This window comes from Ruditapes philippinarum, unplaced genomic scaffold (assembly GCF_026571515.1).
Source record: "Ruditapes philippinarum isolate M1 unplaced genomic scaffold, ASM2657151v2 ctg243_1_1_1_1, whole genome shotgun sequence".
NCBI classification, from domain to species: domain Eukaryota; kingdom Metazoa; phylum Mollusca; class Bivalvia; order Venerida; family Veneridae; genus Ruditapes; species Ruditapes philippinarum.
In genome coordinates, this window is record NW_026865615.1 from 95,509 (window position 1) to 111,144 (window position 15,636).

Consider the following 15,636-nt stretch of genomic DNA (forward strand, 5'->3'; position numbering starts at 1 on the left):
GCTAGCATAGCTCAATCGGTTTAGAGCGCAAGACTTGTAATCTCGATATTCCACTACTTATCATAGGGTAAAGTTTTGAATAATGACTTTATTTGAAATATAACCTTGACAGTTTAAGTATGACTTACTTAACACATTAGAAATATGCAAAAATATGATGTACTGTGTAATTTTAGGTTTCAGATAAATGTCTGTTGTTGAGTTCAGTGATTTGTGAATTTTCCAGAGAGTAAAAACTAAAGAAATCTTCTTTTAAAAAACCCAAATAGCCAGAGATTGGATATTAAGCTTGAAAATTCTTCTAATGTTTGTCTACAAACTTGGCAAGTTTGTTCAAATAAAAGCTCTGTGGTCAATTTGGCCCCACCCATGGGGGTTATTGAATTTCCTTATATGAATATTGCAAAAACTTAAAAAATCTTCTTAGATATTTAGCATGAAACATCTTCTAGTGAGCATCTACCAAGTTTGTTTAAATAAAACCTGGGGTCAAAATTGGCCCCGCCCTGAGGGCTCATTGATTTTCCTTAGATACACACATCTTTTGGAACTGTTATTTTCCCTTAACAGTAGCAACCAGTAATGTTTTTATACATGCATTTATGAGCTTTGTGATGTCAGTTTAAGATTTAGATTTTATATCTGCTTTTGTTTATAGTTTACAATATTACTTGTTCCTTGTCATGGAGTGTTTCTATATTCAGGTGAGGGATTTCAGGTTCATCATGGCCCTCTTGTTTCTTATTTTTTTCAGTGTAGTCCATCAGAATTTTATAGCCTGTGTGAAGCTTTAGTGATCCTCCATGACAGGTTTATACATCACAAAGAGACCACTTTCTGTCACATGTCCTCCAAGTTGCTCCTTGAAATCATAGAAGAAACCCCAAACTTGTTATCTGATGTGAAAGAAATAGTAGATATGATAGATGGAAAAGCAGCAAGGTATGATGTTTTAAATAGACTTCAAGCTTGTTAAGTCACTGGAAAGTCATGATTAAAAAAATGATTTTTCTGTATATGACTGGTACAAACCAGTGTGAGTTTATTTTTATACCTCCCTACACAAAGAAAGTTGTAATTGAATTTTCCTAAAATTGGCTTTATAATCTTTGTTTTGAACAACTTTATTTGATTCATTATTGGACATAACAGTAAACACTTTGGACAAAACCTTCATGTGATGTCACTAAAGTATTACCTTTACCATTAATTATCCTTGACCCTCAGGACAAATATGAAAATTTATTTGAATTTTGGAAAATTTTGTTAAACATGCACAAATATGATAAATATTTGGAGCCAATGACACATTAGACATCATCATCATGCTGTCTGTAGTGAATTTGATTTGAAGCAGCATGCCTAAGATTCATGCTGATTTTCATGAACATTTTGAAAGTGTATTTAAAAGTAAAAAAATGTGAAATAATTGAACAGAACCGAACATAATCTTTATTTGAGAGGCACAGATTACAAGGTGACATTTTGTAATTACATGTGTACAAATATATATCAATATTACACACTTTAATTTACACATTGAAACTGGCACTTACAATCAATGTTAATTAACAAGTAAAAGTTAAAAATATGCAAAGATAGCCCTTGTTGCGTTTGTAATGCTATAGAAATATTGTGATAAATACTGTAACATCAGTCAGTCATCACGCATAACATGTAAAATAAATATTTCAACATTAAATCTTTTTATTTTACTTAAAACCTTAGTGCATTTTTTATCAACTTTGATTTCCTTGAAATATTTTGCCCATCTGGAGGCATGCAGCTTAAAATAGTAAATGATCTTAGAGCATTTTTTTTACATTATGAAATTTTTTACAACTTGAATAAAGTGTTTGGTTTATATTTTAAAATAAATACAATTCAGGACTAAATTTTCAAATTTAGTTATTCAAAATATGACCTTGACCCTTAAAAGACTTTCATCCACAAAGGCCTTAATCAGTGTTTTTGCATTTAATACAAATGTACAGCATTGAATTATTCTTTTAATTTCCACCAGTGCAAATGCTCTTATTTGAAATTGTTTTTATGCCTCTGTACTCATATGGGGTCCCAATATATATTAATAAATTCTGTTTTACCAATATCTAAGCCAGAATTATAAAGGAACAATAACTTCCCCTCAGTTCAAGTTTGGTTAATGGGAATTAGCTTAACTATCAATTGAAAATCAAGTGCCTTTCATAGAAAACATTTTTCTTCTTCAAATTTTGTTTCTTCTTCAAATTTTCACTTAACAACAACATGCAAAAATTATGTACAACTGAATATTCTCTTTTGTTTGATGATGACAGGGAAAATGATAAAACTAAACTATTTGCTGACAACTCCTCGTTCCCTGATGTTTTTGAGTGTAAGGAAAAGATAACTGAGGTCACCAAGGAGATTGGGGAACACCGCCGGCAAGTTCGTCTCACTTTACGTCAACCAGCACTGGAATATTGTACAGTTCTTGGAACAGAGGTAAATACTCAAAATTTAAATTTAACTGATATATCATACATACAGTCTTTATATACATAGAAACTCTGGGGAAACTTTGTAGCCCCATGCTGTTCGTTTGTAATGTATATTATCATTGCACATTCAGAATAATTATATCAATGCAAAAGCATGGCTGCTTCAAATTTATGAACACATTTATTTATTTAAAAAAAAAAAGGGAATTGCTGTTTTAGATTTTTAGGCCCCAGGCACAAAATGGTGTGGGTAGGGGAAGTAGTGTTACCTTTGTGTTAGTGTCTGTTTGTCTTTGAAAAAGTATGTACTTTGTGTTTGGTCCATAACTTCTGTATGTATGATGATATTTTGAAATAAATTGATACACATGACCGCCATATGTAAATGTGTTGCCTTTAATTTGCAAAGGTCAAATCCTGTATGACCTACATGTATAACTTTGTTATTACTTATGTATAATTGAAATATTTGGGGTATGCCTTTGCCATAGTCATTGTATTTTGTGCAATATGCATGCTCAAAACCTTCAAGGTCAAGGTTACAGTTAGAGGTTCAAGGCATGCAAGCTTTCTATTAGGTTTTTAATTTTTTTATTTTGTCAATCGTCAAAACATTTGACATTTTCAAAACAGTTGAAATTATGTCCCTGTTGTTGATTGTTTAATTTTTCATGGTTAATAGAGCAATACTCTTCTTTATCACATAAACCGTGGCACAGGAGTGTAATAAAGCCATTTAATAAAAATGGTTTTACACTAGTGTAATAACACTTTGACGTGAAGTCATTTGCACTATATATAAACATAGCTTTAAAGTGTGATAATTTAAGCGTTACACTATAGGCGCATCAATGAAAAATGGCTATTTTTAACAGTTTACCATTCTTATTTTATATATGTGATAAATAGAATATTATATTTGTGTAGATTCAATACTAAATTTATTGAATTTGATGCATAAAACAATATTATGCTCGCCAGAGGCTTTTATAAAATGATTTCATTCAACTGGTTCAATAAATTAAGTATTAAACCTAAACTCATTCTATATCCTCTATGTATACAACTTGGCAACATCAATTAAGGGACTTCAAGTTTTCAAGCAATAAACATTGCAGAAAATCTGAATTTTTGACAATATCTTCTTACCTTAATAAAGTGATATATTGCATTTCTGATTTGATAAATTTTTATAGTCGTATTTTTTATTGCAGTTCCTTGTTGAAGTTAAGAACAGTAATATATCATTAGTACCAAAAGACTGGACAAAGATAAGTAGGTAAGAATAAGTTACCAGTTTTGGTCTTTTAAGGAATGTAAATAATTATTTAAGGCATGTTACTATGTTAACATTTGTTTCTGTTAATGAGAGGTTAAAAACAGGAGACATTGTTACAAGTACTGCAAAATAAAAATTATTTGTTAGGAACTAACTTTTGTGGTTTTCTCAGATAAGTCAATCTACAAATTTCAGGTCCAAGGAAATTTCATTTCATCTGCTGTAAGATTATTTTGCATTGCATTATTTACATTTTACCTTTAGGAAAAATAAACAGTCCACAAATTTAAGAAATCCACAAAATTTCATGCCCAAATAATGAAATGAATTCACAGTACATGTTAATGCATATTTCTACAGCTTATTTACAAGCAGAGATATATGGTGTACACATGCTGTATGCAAGATCACATTTATAATTCTTTCAGTACAAAGACTGTGAGCAGATTTCACACACCATATATAGTGGAGAAATACAAACTACTACAGCAATATAGAGAAAAACTTGTGTTAGCATCAAACAGTGCTTGGATACAGTTCTTAGAGTATATTATTTTCTTAATTGTTTTAATTTTTGGTGAGGGCAAGCTGTCAAATAAACCAAGGTAGAAACAATAAGAAATAGTAAAAAAAAAAGTTGAGCATTGCCCCTGCCCGTTTGTGGCTCTTGTTATAGATATGTGATAAATAGAATATTGTATTTGTATAGATTCAAAACTAAATTTATTGATCTTGATGAATAAAACAATAGTATTGCTTGCTAGAGGCTTGTATAATTTAAATTTATTCAACTCTTCACTAAATTAAGTATTAAATCTACACTAATTTACTATCCTCTATTTATAATATGTTATGATATTTCTGTAGATGCTTTTATGATATCAAAACAATATTTGATATAAATTGATATATAATAGCTTGTATTAAAATACATGCAATTAGAGCTGTCATTGATAGAGACAATATCGATGTATCATTGATATTTTTCTGTTGATCAATAATTGATACACATTTGAAAAAATTGATCAATAATTGATACACATTTGAAAAAGTTGATCAATAATTGATACACATTTGAAAAAGTTGATCAATAATTGATACACATTTGAAAAAGTTGATCAATAATTGATACACATTTGAAAAAAAAACTAAAATTTTCATTAATTATTTTAATGTCTATTAATTATGAAAATTCACCCAAAACATAAACAAAAGAAGGCAGCTATGTCTGTTAACTAAGCTGTTGTTACATAATTGACATATTTCATAGCCGTGATGACAAAAAAGTGGTTAGGAAATAATCATGCATAGGACATTTATAGACAGACAACAACATATTTGTATGAACAGAACATGTTTTACCTTATCATTTAAATAGGTATAAAAGTGAATTATATACAAGAAATTAGGAGTATATCTATGAATCGTCAAAATTGGCCCCGCCCTGGGGGGTCATTGATTTTCCTTATATGTGTATAGCAAAAACTTAAATAATCTTCTTTGAAAAAACCCAAATAGCTAGAGTTTAGATATAAAGCATGAAACATCTTCTAGTGAGTGTCTACAAAACTTGTTCAAATAAAACCACTGGGTCAAAATTGGCCCCGCCCCGGGGGGTCTTGATTTTCCCTATATGCATATAGTAAAAGCTTAAAAAATCTTCTTTGAAAAAAGCTAAATAGCTAGAGTTCAGATATTAAGCATGAAACATCTTCTAGTAAATGTCTACAAAGTTTGTTCAAATAAAAGCCCTGGGGTCAAAACTGGCCCCGCCCCAGGGGTGTCATTGTTTTTAACTATATGTGTGTAGTAAAATCTTCTTTTAAAAAACCCAATGAGCTAGAGCTTAGATGTTTAGCATGAAATATCTTCTTATGGATGTCTACAAAGTTTGTTCAAATAAAAGCCCTTGGGTGAAAATTGGCCCTGCCAGGGGTGGGGGGGGGGAGAGGGGTAGGGTGAGGTCATTGTTTTTCATTACATATGTGTAGTAAAAACTTAACATTGTGAAACATCTTCTAATGAGTGTCTTCCAAGTTTGTTCAAATAACAGCCCTGGGGTTTAAACTGGCCCCGCTCAGGGGGCCTCTTATACAGGTGAGCGACCTCAGGGCCATCATGGCCCTCTTGTTCTGTTTAGATTATAATTATTGAGGATATTATAGGTTTATATGATTGAATTATTTTGAAATTAGGCAATCGTATTAATTGAAACTGGTGTTACTAAAAATATGTAAATTCACTAAATATCAATAAGTTGTGAATGATGCATATAAAATGTCAATTTTTTACAGTAATTTATCAAAACTTTGAACATGAATGATGCCTGAAGTATTCTTATGTAATGTTAACATTTGGGCTTATAATGCCATGCCTTTTCGGTGCTCTTGTTTCAGAAGTTGCTTAATTTAGGAACCTCTGTGGGTTGGAATCCTGACTGGGACTCCATGACATCATTCCTGTCAAATTCTAGAACCACTAGGCCACCATTCCTGTCAAAACCACTAGACCACCATTCCTGTCAAAGTCTTGAAATAGATAATCCACTGTTCTATACCAGTTCAAAGTAAGGGCAAAATCTTTAATCATTCTTAGCCAGATATTGTTAATTGATAGATAAAAATGATCAAATCTTGTGATTGTTTAAAAATATTTTCAGCACATTCTCAGAGAGATATCAACAATATAGAAAAGCCATACTTCTTGTTTCTACATTAGATGTGTTGTTGTCATTGGCAACTGTTGCACAGCAACATGGATATGTCAGGTATTTAGTATTCTTTCATAGTTTACATAAAAATAAATAACTTATAAAAATAAATAACTTATAGAAATTTGATTGTAAATGTATTCTGTTTAAAACTTTCAGGCCCAAGGTAAAAATAGAAAAACAACAAAAATTGGTAAATAAGTCTTAAAGTTAACTACAAACATTTGACATTTCGAATCAATTCTTTTATATATTTTACAAACATTGCTTTACAATGGTAGAACTCTCCCATGATCCCCTGTCTCTTCAATAAAAGAACATCTTGTAACCTTATACATGCTGCATATTTTCTTAGATCTTGCTTTTACTATCTGAACATATACATCTGCATCCTGTGTACATGTTGATGACAAAATCCATCTCTGAAAAAAAAATATATGTTGCTCCCTAATTAATCTGTTTTCAGGCCAGAAATAGTTTCTGATGAAATTTGTGTTGAGATTGAAGGTGGAAGACATCCCGTCATAGAGGAGTTGCTCGGGGAAAACAAACAATACGTAGCTAATGATACTAGACTAACCGTAAGATCCTATTTTTGCACATAACTGTTTGGTTAAATATTTATTTTTTTCTGTTTTACAGAAAAGAAAACTTTGCATTTTTGAAAAACAAAAAGTGTATTTCAAAGATGAATTTTCATACTCTAACAAAAAAGTAACATGCATATTTCAGACCAGTGCAGTGATATTGAAGATTTTGTATTTCAGACCAATGGTAGATTTTGTATTTCAGACCAGTGATAGATTTTGTATTTCAGACCAGTGGTAGATTTTGTATTTCAGACCAATGGTAGATTTTGTATTTCAGACCAGTGAAAGATTTTGTATTTCAGACCAGTGAAAGATTTTATATTTCAGACCAATGGTAGATTTTGTATTTCAGACCAGTGAAAGATTTTGTATTTCAGACCAATGGTAGATTTTGTATTTCAGACCAGTGAAAGATTTTGTATTTCAGACCAATGGTAGATTTTGTATTTCAGACCAATGATAGTAGATTTTGTATTTCAGACCAATGGTAGATTTTGTATTTCAGACCAGTGAAAGATTTTGTATTTCAGACCAGTGAAAGATTTTGTATTTCAGACCAATGGTAGATTTTGTATTTCAGACCAGTGAAAGACTTTGTTTTTCAGACCAGTGAAAGATTTTGTATTTCAGACCAGTGAAAGATTTTGTATTTCAGACCAGTGATAAATGTCAGACCAGTGATAGATTTTGTATTTCAGACCAGTGAAAGATTTTGTATTTCAGACCAATGGTAGATTTTGTATTTAAGACCAATCTTGGATTTTGTATTTCAAACCAATAGTAGATTTTGGTTTTCAGACCATTGGAAGATTTTGTATTTCAGACCAGTGGTAGATTTTGTATTTCAGACTAGTGGAAGATTTTGTATTTCAGACCAGCGGTAGATTTTGTATTTCAGATCAATGGTAGATTTTGTGTTTCAGGTCAATGTTGGATTTTGTATTTCAGATTAATGTTGGATTTTGTATTTCAGACCAGTGGTAAACATGTGATGATTATAACTGGGCCAAACATGGGTGGTAAGAGTTGTTACATCAGACAAGTGGCACTTATTTCTTTACTTGCTCAGATTGGTTCATATGTACCTGTCCAGTCAGCAAAACTTGGTATACTTGATTCTGTCTTTACCAGGTATGAATGACATAATATATGAATATAGTTTCAACTCAACTCATTTATTCTTGATAAAGGCCACTGGCCCTTGACACATAAATGCACAATACAAAAAACAGTTGGTGTGTAGACAATAAAGACATTTGAAATAAGTATGATGTAAAAATGCTACATGTTAAATGTTATGCAGTTAACATATAAGTAAGATGTCAACAAACTGTTGTTATTTAAATTCTTATTTTATTGTGCTATATTATATAAAGTTTATTTAGTAATAGAAAGAGCATTGAAACACAAGGCTATCTGATTTGTACGAGGGGGCGTAACCCCCGAGTATTAATCAGATTGCCGAGTGTTTTGATGTTCTTTCTCTTTTGTATCATAGTCAAACAAAAACACGTTCCCTGTTGTCACAATATGAAACCCCGGGAAAAAGTAACCAATGAACGAGCATCTGAATATGTTATTTCTGTCACTTTCGCTTTCTCTTCCGTCACAATATGTAAACCCCAGCAAAAATGAGCCAATCAATGGGCATGCTCTGGAGTGCACTCCAGGTAACGTACTGTCCATGTATATGTATATGATTTAACTCTGACTTATTTTCAACAGGAAGGTCCCCAAACTATGATACAATTATTAGAATACCATTTCTACTGCTTAACATTCTGTATAATTAGATTAAAGATGATAATTATGAATGATGTAAAAATAATTATGTAAGATGTTATACAAAAATATATAGTAAAATACTGTTAACATATTAGCTAGTTCAAAATGTTATTATAGAATTCTTTTAAGATTTTCTTTCTTTCAATTAAGTAAAAAATGTATGAAGCTGTGTTTCTTATCAAAATAACATTTCTACTACTTAGGAATATACTTAATTTTATTGAAGATTGGACAAGAAAATACTTTTTTGGAATGTATAAGTTTAGTAGATCTTGCGTTACTGGACATTTAAACATAAAATGTAACTCTTCATCAATTAGATGTACATGTATTGCATAATATTGCACAGTCCTTGTTCTCTCTGAATACCTTGATATTTTCAATATTGCACAGTCCTTGTTCTCTCTGAATACCTAATCCTTGATATTTACTCATTCTAATTCCAAAGCAAGAGAGCCAGATCAAAATTGAGCATAACAATGTCTAAACTTAGATACAAATAAAATTGTAAGTAATAATCATGTTCATAACTTGTTTTTTTACCCTTGTACACTGATAATTTAATGATGATTGGACAACACTATACCAATTTTGCAAATATTGGGACTTAACCCTTTCAGTAAGCTTAATGTGGTTTAAATTATGATTATTGTGCCACACATAGCTAAAACCATTAATATCCAACATATGTTTTATCTCTTTGGTCCAATTAAAATGAAGATCAGTGTTTTTACCCAGTAGAACATTAAAGCATTTTTTGACATACCTTTATCAGGCATGTTTATAATTTTTAACCAGGACTTCAAAGAATGTACATAAGAATATAAATAATGAGGATAAAGCCCATGTTCCCCTAGTGACAGGGCATTAGATCATATTTCATTCACAGATAAAAAAAAATGTGCATGCAAGATTATGTACTAGCTCAATACACTCTTTGAAACCCCAAATTTCACTACCATTTAGCAGGAGCAGTTTTTATCAGCAATGTCTCAAACATTTTATTTTGTAATATAGCCTGATTTGTTTTTAGTAAAAATTAATTTCCATTTTATGTTACGGATATGTACATGTATGCCTTCAGCTAGAAGTAAACATTATGCCGTACATGTTATTTCTTAAGTTTAAACTGGACAGATTATATTAGTAAACTATGTTGCTAACAAGTTATATTAGAGAATAGAACAAAGCTCGAGTATGAAACACTGTAGGTACCATTGAGATAAACACATCTCAAAAGTTTAAAATTTTCCTATTTATCACAAGAGCAAATTTATTATAAATTATAATATATTGTTTGATTGTAATTATGTACATTTTATGAGGCCCTTATATTATTAGTTATAAAGATTGTTGACAGGTTATATGGCCCTATATAAACGGCTGTTTGTAAATATAACCCGAGCCGCTAGACGAGGGTTATATTGTAAACAGCCGTTTATATACGACCATATAACCTATCAACAATCTTTATAACGAATTTATAATACAGCAAACATCATTTTTAGCTCACCTGTCACAATGTGACAGGGTGAGCTTTTGTGATCGCTTTTTGTCCGGCGTCCGTCCGTCCGTCGTCCGTCTGTAAACTTTTACTTTAAATAAAATCTCCTCATAAACCACTAAGCCAATTTCATCCAAACTTCACAGGAATGTTCCTTTGGTGGTCACCTTTAAAAATTGTTCAAAGAATTTAATTCCATGCAGATCTCTGGTTGCCATGGCAACCGAAAGAAAAAACTTTAAATATCTTCTTTTAAAAAACCATAAGAGCTAGAGCTTAGATATTTGGCATGAAACATCTTCTAGTGAGTGTCTACCAAGTTTGTTCAAATAAAAGCCCTGGGGTCAAAATTGGCCCCACCCCTTGGGGTCATTGATTTTCCCTATATACATATAGTAAAAACTTAAAAAATCTTCTTTTAAAGAACCCAAAGAGCTAGAGCTAAGATATTTAGCATGAAACATGTTCTAATGGGTGTCTACCAAGTTTGTTCAAATAAAAGCCCTGGGGTCAAAATTGGCACCGCCCAGGGGGTCATTGATTTTTCCTATATGCATATAGTAAAAACTTAAAAAATCTTCTTTTAAAGAACAAAAAGAGTTAGAGCTAAGATATTTAGCATGAAACATGTTCTAATAAGTGTCTACCAAGTTTGTTCAAATAAAAGCCCTTGGGTGAAAATTGGCCCCGCCCCGGGGGTCATTGATTTTCCCTATATGCACATTGTAAAAACCTAAAAAATCTTCTTTTAAAGAGCTCAAAGAGCTATGGCTAAGATATTTAGCATCAAACATGTTCTCATAGGTGTCTACCAAGTTTGTTCAAATAAAAGCCCTGGGGTCATTGGCACCGCCCAGGGGGTCATTGATTTTCCTTATATGTGTATAGCAAAAACTTAAAAAATCTTCTTTGAAAAAACCCAAATAGCGAGTTAAGATATTAAGCATGAAACATCTTTTAGTGAGTGTCTACAAAGTTTGTTCAAATAAAAGATCTTGGGTCAAAATTGGCCCCGCCCCGGGGGTCATTGATTTTCTTTATATGTGTATAGCAAAAACTTAAAATCTTCTTTGAAAAAACCCAAATAGCTAGAGTTTAGATATTAAGCATGAAACATCTTCTAGTAAGTGTCTACAAAGTTTGTTCAAATAGAAGCCCTGGGGTCAAAACTGGCCCGGCCCCAGGGGTGTTATTTGTTTTTAACTATATGTGTATAGTAAAAACTTAAAAAAAATCTTCTTTTAAAAAGCCCAATGAGCTAGAGCTTAGATGTTTAGCATGAAACATCTTCTTATGGGTGTCTACCAAGTTTGTGCAAAATAAAAGCCCTTGGGTTAAATTGGCCCTGCAACATGGGGGGGGGGGTTGGGGGGGGCCTATATACAGGTGAGCGACCTCAGGGCCATGATAGGGCCATCATGGCCCTCTTGTTTAGAGAAAAAAGTAAGATTTCTTCATGAATCGACAACAGCCGTGTATATAAAACTATATAAACGTCACAATTATCCAATGAAAAGCGACGTTACAAACGCGCAGTATTATAAAAGAGATTGCCTTTGTTACAACTGTGTATAGTCTGATTTTATTGACCTGTCAGTTATGAATACATTATAGGACTCATTTAAATATTCAGTCCCACTTAGGTTTGGTCCGTGTAGTTTACGAGAATTAATGTGAAGTATATTAGTCATGGATTGAAAGTCACGCCAGCGTAATGTGAAGGTTTTCGTGAATTCACAATAGCACAGACGGTTAAGAGAATGCCTGATAGGTCTGATGAGAGGTCTGTGGTTCCATCCTTACTGTTGCCGTTGTTTTAGTACTATTTCTTTATTTTTGCAGTATACTTTAATGGAACAGATTTGTAGTGTGTTTTACGGCATTGAAAATACATTTATTGATTTTAATCCATTTCAATTTTAAACATGAATTCTTTAAACATGTTATTTAAAAAGAGTATAGACATAACAAAATTAAGTAAAACATAAAAAAACCAAACAACATAAAACAAAATAATATATAGCTTCAATAATGTTGAAAGTATTAATAAGAAAAAACATGGACCAACGCGGTCTCGAACTTAAAACACGTGTGATACTTAGATTATAAACTCATGCTTTACCCGATTGCGCGATAACGCTGAGTACTATTAGTTTAGAGATAAAAATTAAATTAAATTCCATCGTACACCGTCTATCTTACGGAACTTACCAAAAATCTACCCAAGATTAATGTACTGTGTGCATCTACCGTGTAATCAGTATGTAATTGACAGGTTAATAAAACCAAACAATAGCCTTTTTAAATAAATACTTTGTTATTATTATTATTATTATAATTACTGTATAGATGAACAGGCTGGCATAGCTATATATTGATTGCAAAGGTCAGTTAAGGTTAAAAAATATGTTTTTTTATAGAATGGGAGCAGCAGATGACCTGTATCATGGTCGCAGTACTTTCATGGTTGAGTTACAGGAGGCATCTGATATCATGGCTAAGGCCACATCAAGGTCATTAGTGATTCTAGATGAGCTAGGTAGAGGTACCAGCACACATGATGGTGTGGCTATAGCACACTCTGTTCTACACTTCTTTATCAATCAGGTACTTAATATTTTCAGGGCTTTAAGTCTTATCCATGTTAGACTTTGATGATACTTATAATAGTAAAGAAAGTTTATGAAAGATTTATTTGTATTCCATTTCGATAATCATTCATTGAATAACAGTCCTTTGCTTATAATGAATTTCTATGAATTTAGCTTATTACTATATTTAAATCCCCTTGTATTGATACAACAAAATATCATTACATTTGTATATCATAATCTGATGTACAACAAATTTTGTTATGGCAATTGATGTATATGATTTAATTTTTTTTTTGTCACATTAAAGTCCTAAGGATAACTTTCATTAGGAGATCAGTTTAATCAATGATTATGAAAGTTTTTAACTAATTGATAGAGTTACAAAAATATTATTATTATATTTGTCCGAACTGCTGGCGGGTCTTCACACACCATGCTGACAAGTTTTACAAGTAACTTGTATAAGAAAACGATTTTCTCACAATGAAACTTAACTGGAGTGATCAGTACTATCCCTAGTTGTGCATATTGCCCATACATTCCCCTTCACTGCACAGAATAGAGTAATTTAATAGTATTTATTCGTTATTTCAGCCTAAATGTTTGACCCTGTTTGTGACACATTACCCATCATTATCTGAGTTTGAGACTCTGTACCCAGACAAAGTAGGCAACTTCCACATGTCCTTCCTTCTGAATGATGAGGAATCAGTGTCTGGTAAGTTGGCTGTACCTTCCTATTTCATCTGAGCACAAATTGCCAAGATGAATGTTGGGATGTCAATCTTGTATTATTTGACATTGGTAATGTTGTAATTGACTTCTTTAAAAGATGTTTCCTTAACTACTCTGTACGCATGATCATTTTGTTATAAAATTTTTTTTTTGTTCATGTCTCTACCATAAATTGGTCTCAAACTTTAAATTATGTGGTCATTTTGTTTTCAAGGAAATAAGTGTTTTCAATAAGCTTCCCTGGAAGTTAGTTATTTGGATGTATCTTTGTTTTTTCAGAGGATGGGGAGGAGATAACATTTCTGCATGATTTGAAGGAAGGTATTGCTGCCCGGAGTTATGGTCTTAATGTTGCCAGATTAGCCAACATACCAGATAATATTGTAAAAATTGCTGCAGTGAAGTCACATGATATGGAGAAAAGTGAACATGCTCATAGGTTGGTATAAAGGTTCTGAATGCAAAATGTGTTAAATGGCAGATCTATGCCACCTGTATAGCAAACAAACTAACTAGTTTATCTGTGAAGTCTGACCATTATTTACATTTTATACCCATTACTCTGCTGGAACTGAGCCTTGTCAGCCTTTGCCACCAGTAGAGCCAGGCCAGCCTGTAGGTATGCCCTTATATTTCATCTTCATATCTAAATAATTATAATGGACAAATCCAAAATGGAAGCTGGTCAAGTCTATAAAAGAAATTTACTGGGTTAAGAGATAATTTTGGCTGCTCATTTTTAGCACAAAGTGCTCACAGGTGAGCATTTGTGATGGCAGTGTGTCCCGTCATTTGTCATTCATTTTATCCCATTTTCGTTTCTCATTCATTTTATCCATTTCTTTATAAAGCATCTCCGCCTAAACAACTTGGTGGATTTTCACAAAACTTTACAGGAAAGGTCCATAGGTGGCCATCTACAAAATTTGTGCAAATGATTTCAGTTTGATGCATAAGGTCATTAAAGCTTAAAATAGACGTTAAAAATGAAATCTTTAAACATCTTCTGAGGAACTATATTCACTGTGTAGAGACATAATCATCGTTTTATTTACAGCAAGCTTATACAATACAATTTGTTAGTTAAACACATTTAAGTTTTCTTATGTGCAATTACAATGCCCAGAGCTTTGATATTTGGTGACAACCTAATGTGACCGAATTACTCACTTTAGGATTGAATAATTGTGACCTTTTCTAGCAATGCATCTCAGGTGAGCGATTCTGGGCCAGCATGTCCCTCTTGTAAGTATTTTGGTAAGAATCCATGAACATGATTTGCCTTCATTAATTCCTTAATTGTTAAGATAACTTTCTAAGTGAAAAAAGATACAGTTGTTTATCTTACAATTGTTTAATAGTCTTGACATCCCTTGTTACAGTTTTGTTGACATTGGAATAAAATCTAGGGATGATAATAGCTTTTTCTGTTCTCTTAGAAATAATTTCTAGCACTTTCTCTGATGTATTTCAGGATAAGAAGGGAAATTTTCCAGCGTTTGTTCACTGACAGCTGTCAAGATTTATACAAGAAGTTGATTGAAGAATTACAAGATCAGAACATTTCTTAAGTTACAATTTTGATATGGAATGATTTTTAGCTCGACTTTTCTATGAAAAGGGGAGCTATCCTACTCGCCCCGGCGTCGGCGTTGGCGTCACACCTTGGTTAAGTTTTTCGTACCACCCCACTTTATTTCAGAAGTATTACAAGTATGGCTTTGAAACTTACCATACTTGTTCACCATCATAACCTCCATCTACAGACAAGAGTACATAACTCTGTCAAGGTTTTTGACAGAATTATGGCCCTTTTTTGACTTAGAAAGTGTATTGAGCTTGGTTAAGTTTTTTGTACCACCTCACTTTATTTCAAAACCATTGGAGGTATTGCTTTGAAACTGACCATACTTGTTTACCATCACGACCTTCATCAACAGACAAGAGGACATAACT

At 32.2% G+C, this 15,636-nt stretch overlaps 1 protein-coding gene across 1 annotated transcript in view; it reads left to right on the top strand.

Moving 5' to 3' along the window:
* LOC132729756 (DNA mismatch repair protein Msh3-like) overlaps positions 1-15,636 on the top strand; it is a 46,679-nt gene extending 31,043 nt beyond the window's left edge. The window contains exons 11-21 of the mRNA XM_060715583.1: positions 755-942; positions 2,319-2,487; positions 3,698-3,762; positions 4,191-4,307; positions 6,422-6,529; positions 6,939-7,053; positions 8,036-8,193; positions 12,772-12,958; positions 13,540-13,663; positions 13,960-14,119; positions 15,155-15,636. Of these exons, the coding sequence (XP_060571566.1) occupies positions 755-942; positions 2,319-2,487; positions 3,698-3,762; positions 4,191-4,307; positions 6,422-6,529; positions 6,939-7,053; positions 8,036-8,193; positions 12,772-12,958; positions 13,540-13,663; positions 13,960-14,119; positions 15,155-15,251 (1,488 nt within the window). The 3' untranslated portion in view covers positions 15,252-15,636. The remainder of the gene's footprint in view (positions 1-754; positions 943-2,318; positions 2,488-3,697; positions 3,763-4,190; positions 4,308-6,421; positions 6,530-6,938; positions 7,054-8,035; positions 8,194-12,771; positions 12,959-13,539; positions 13,664-13,959; positions 14,120-15,154) is intronic.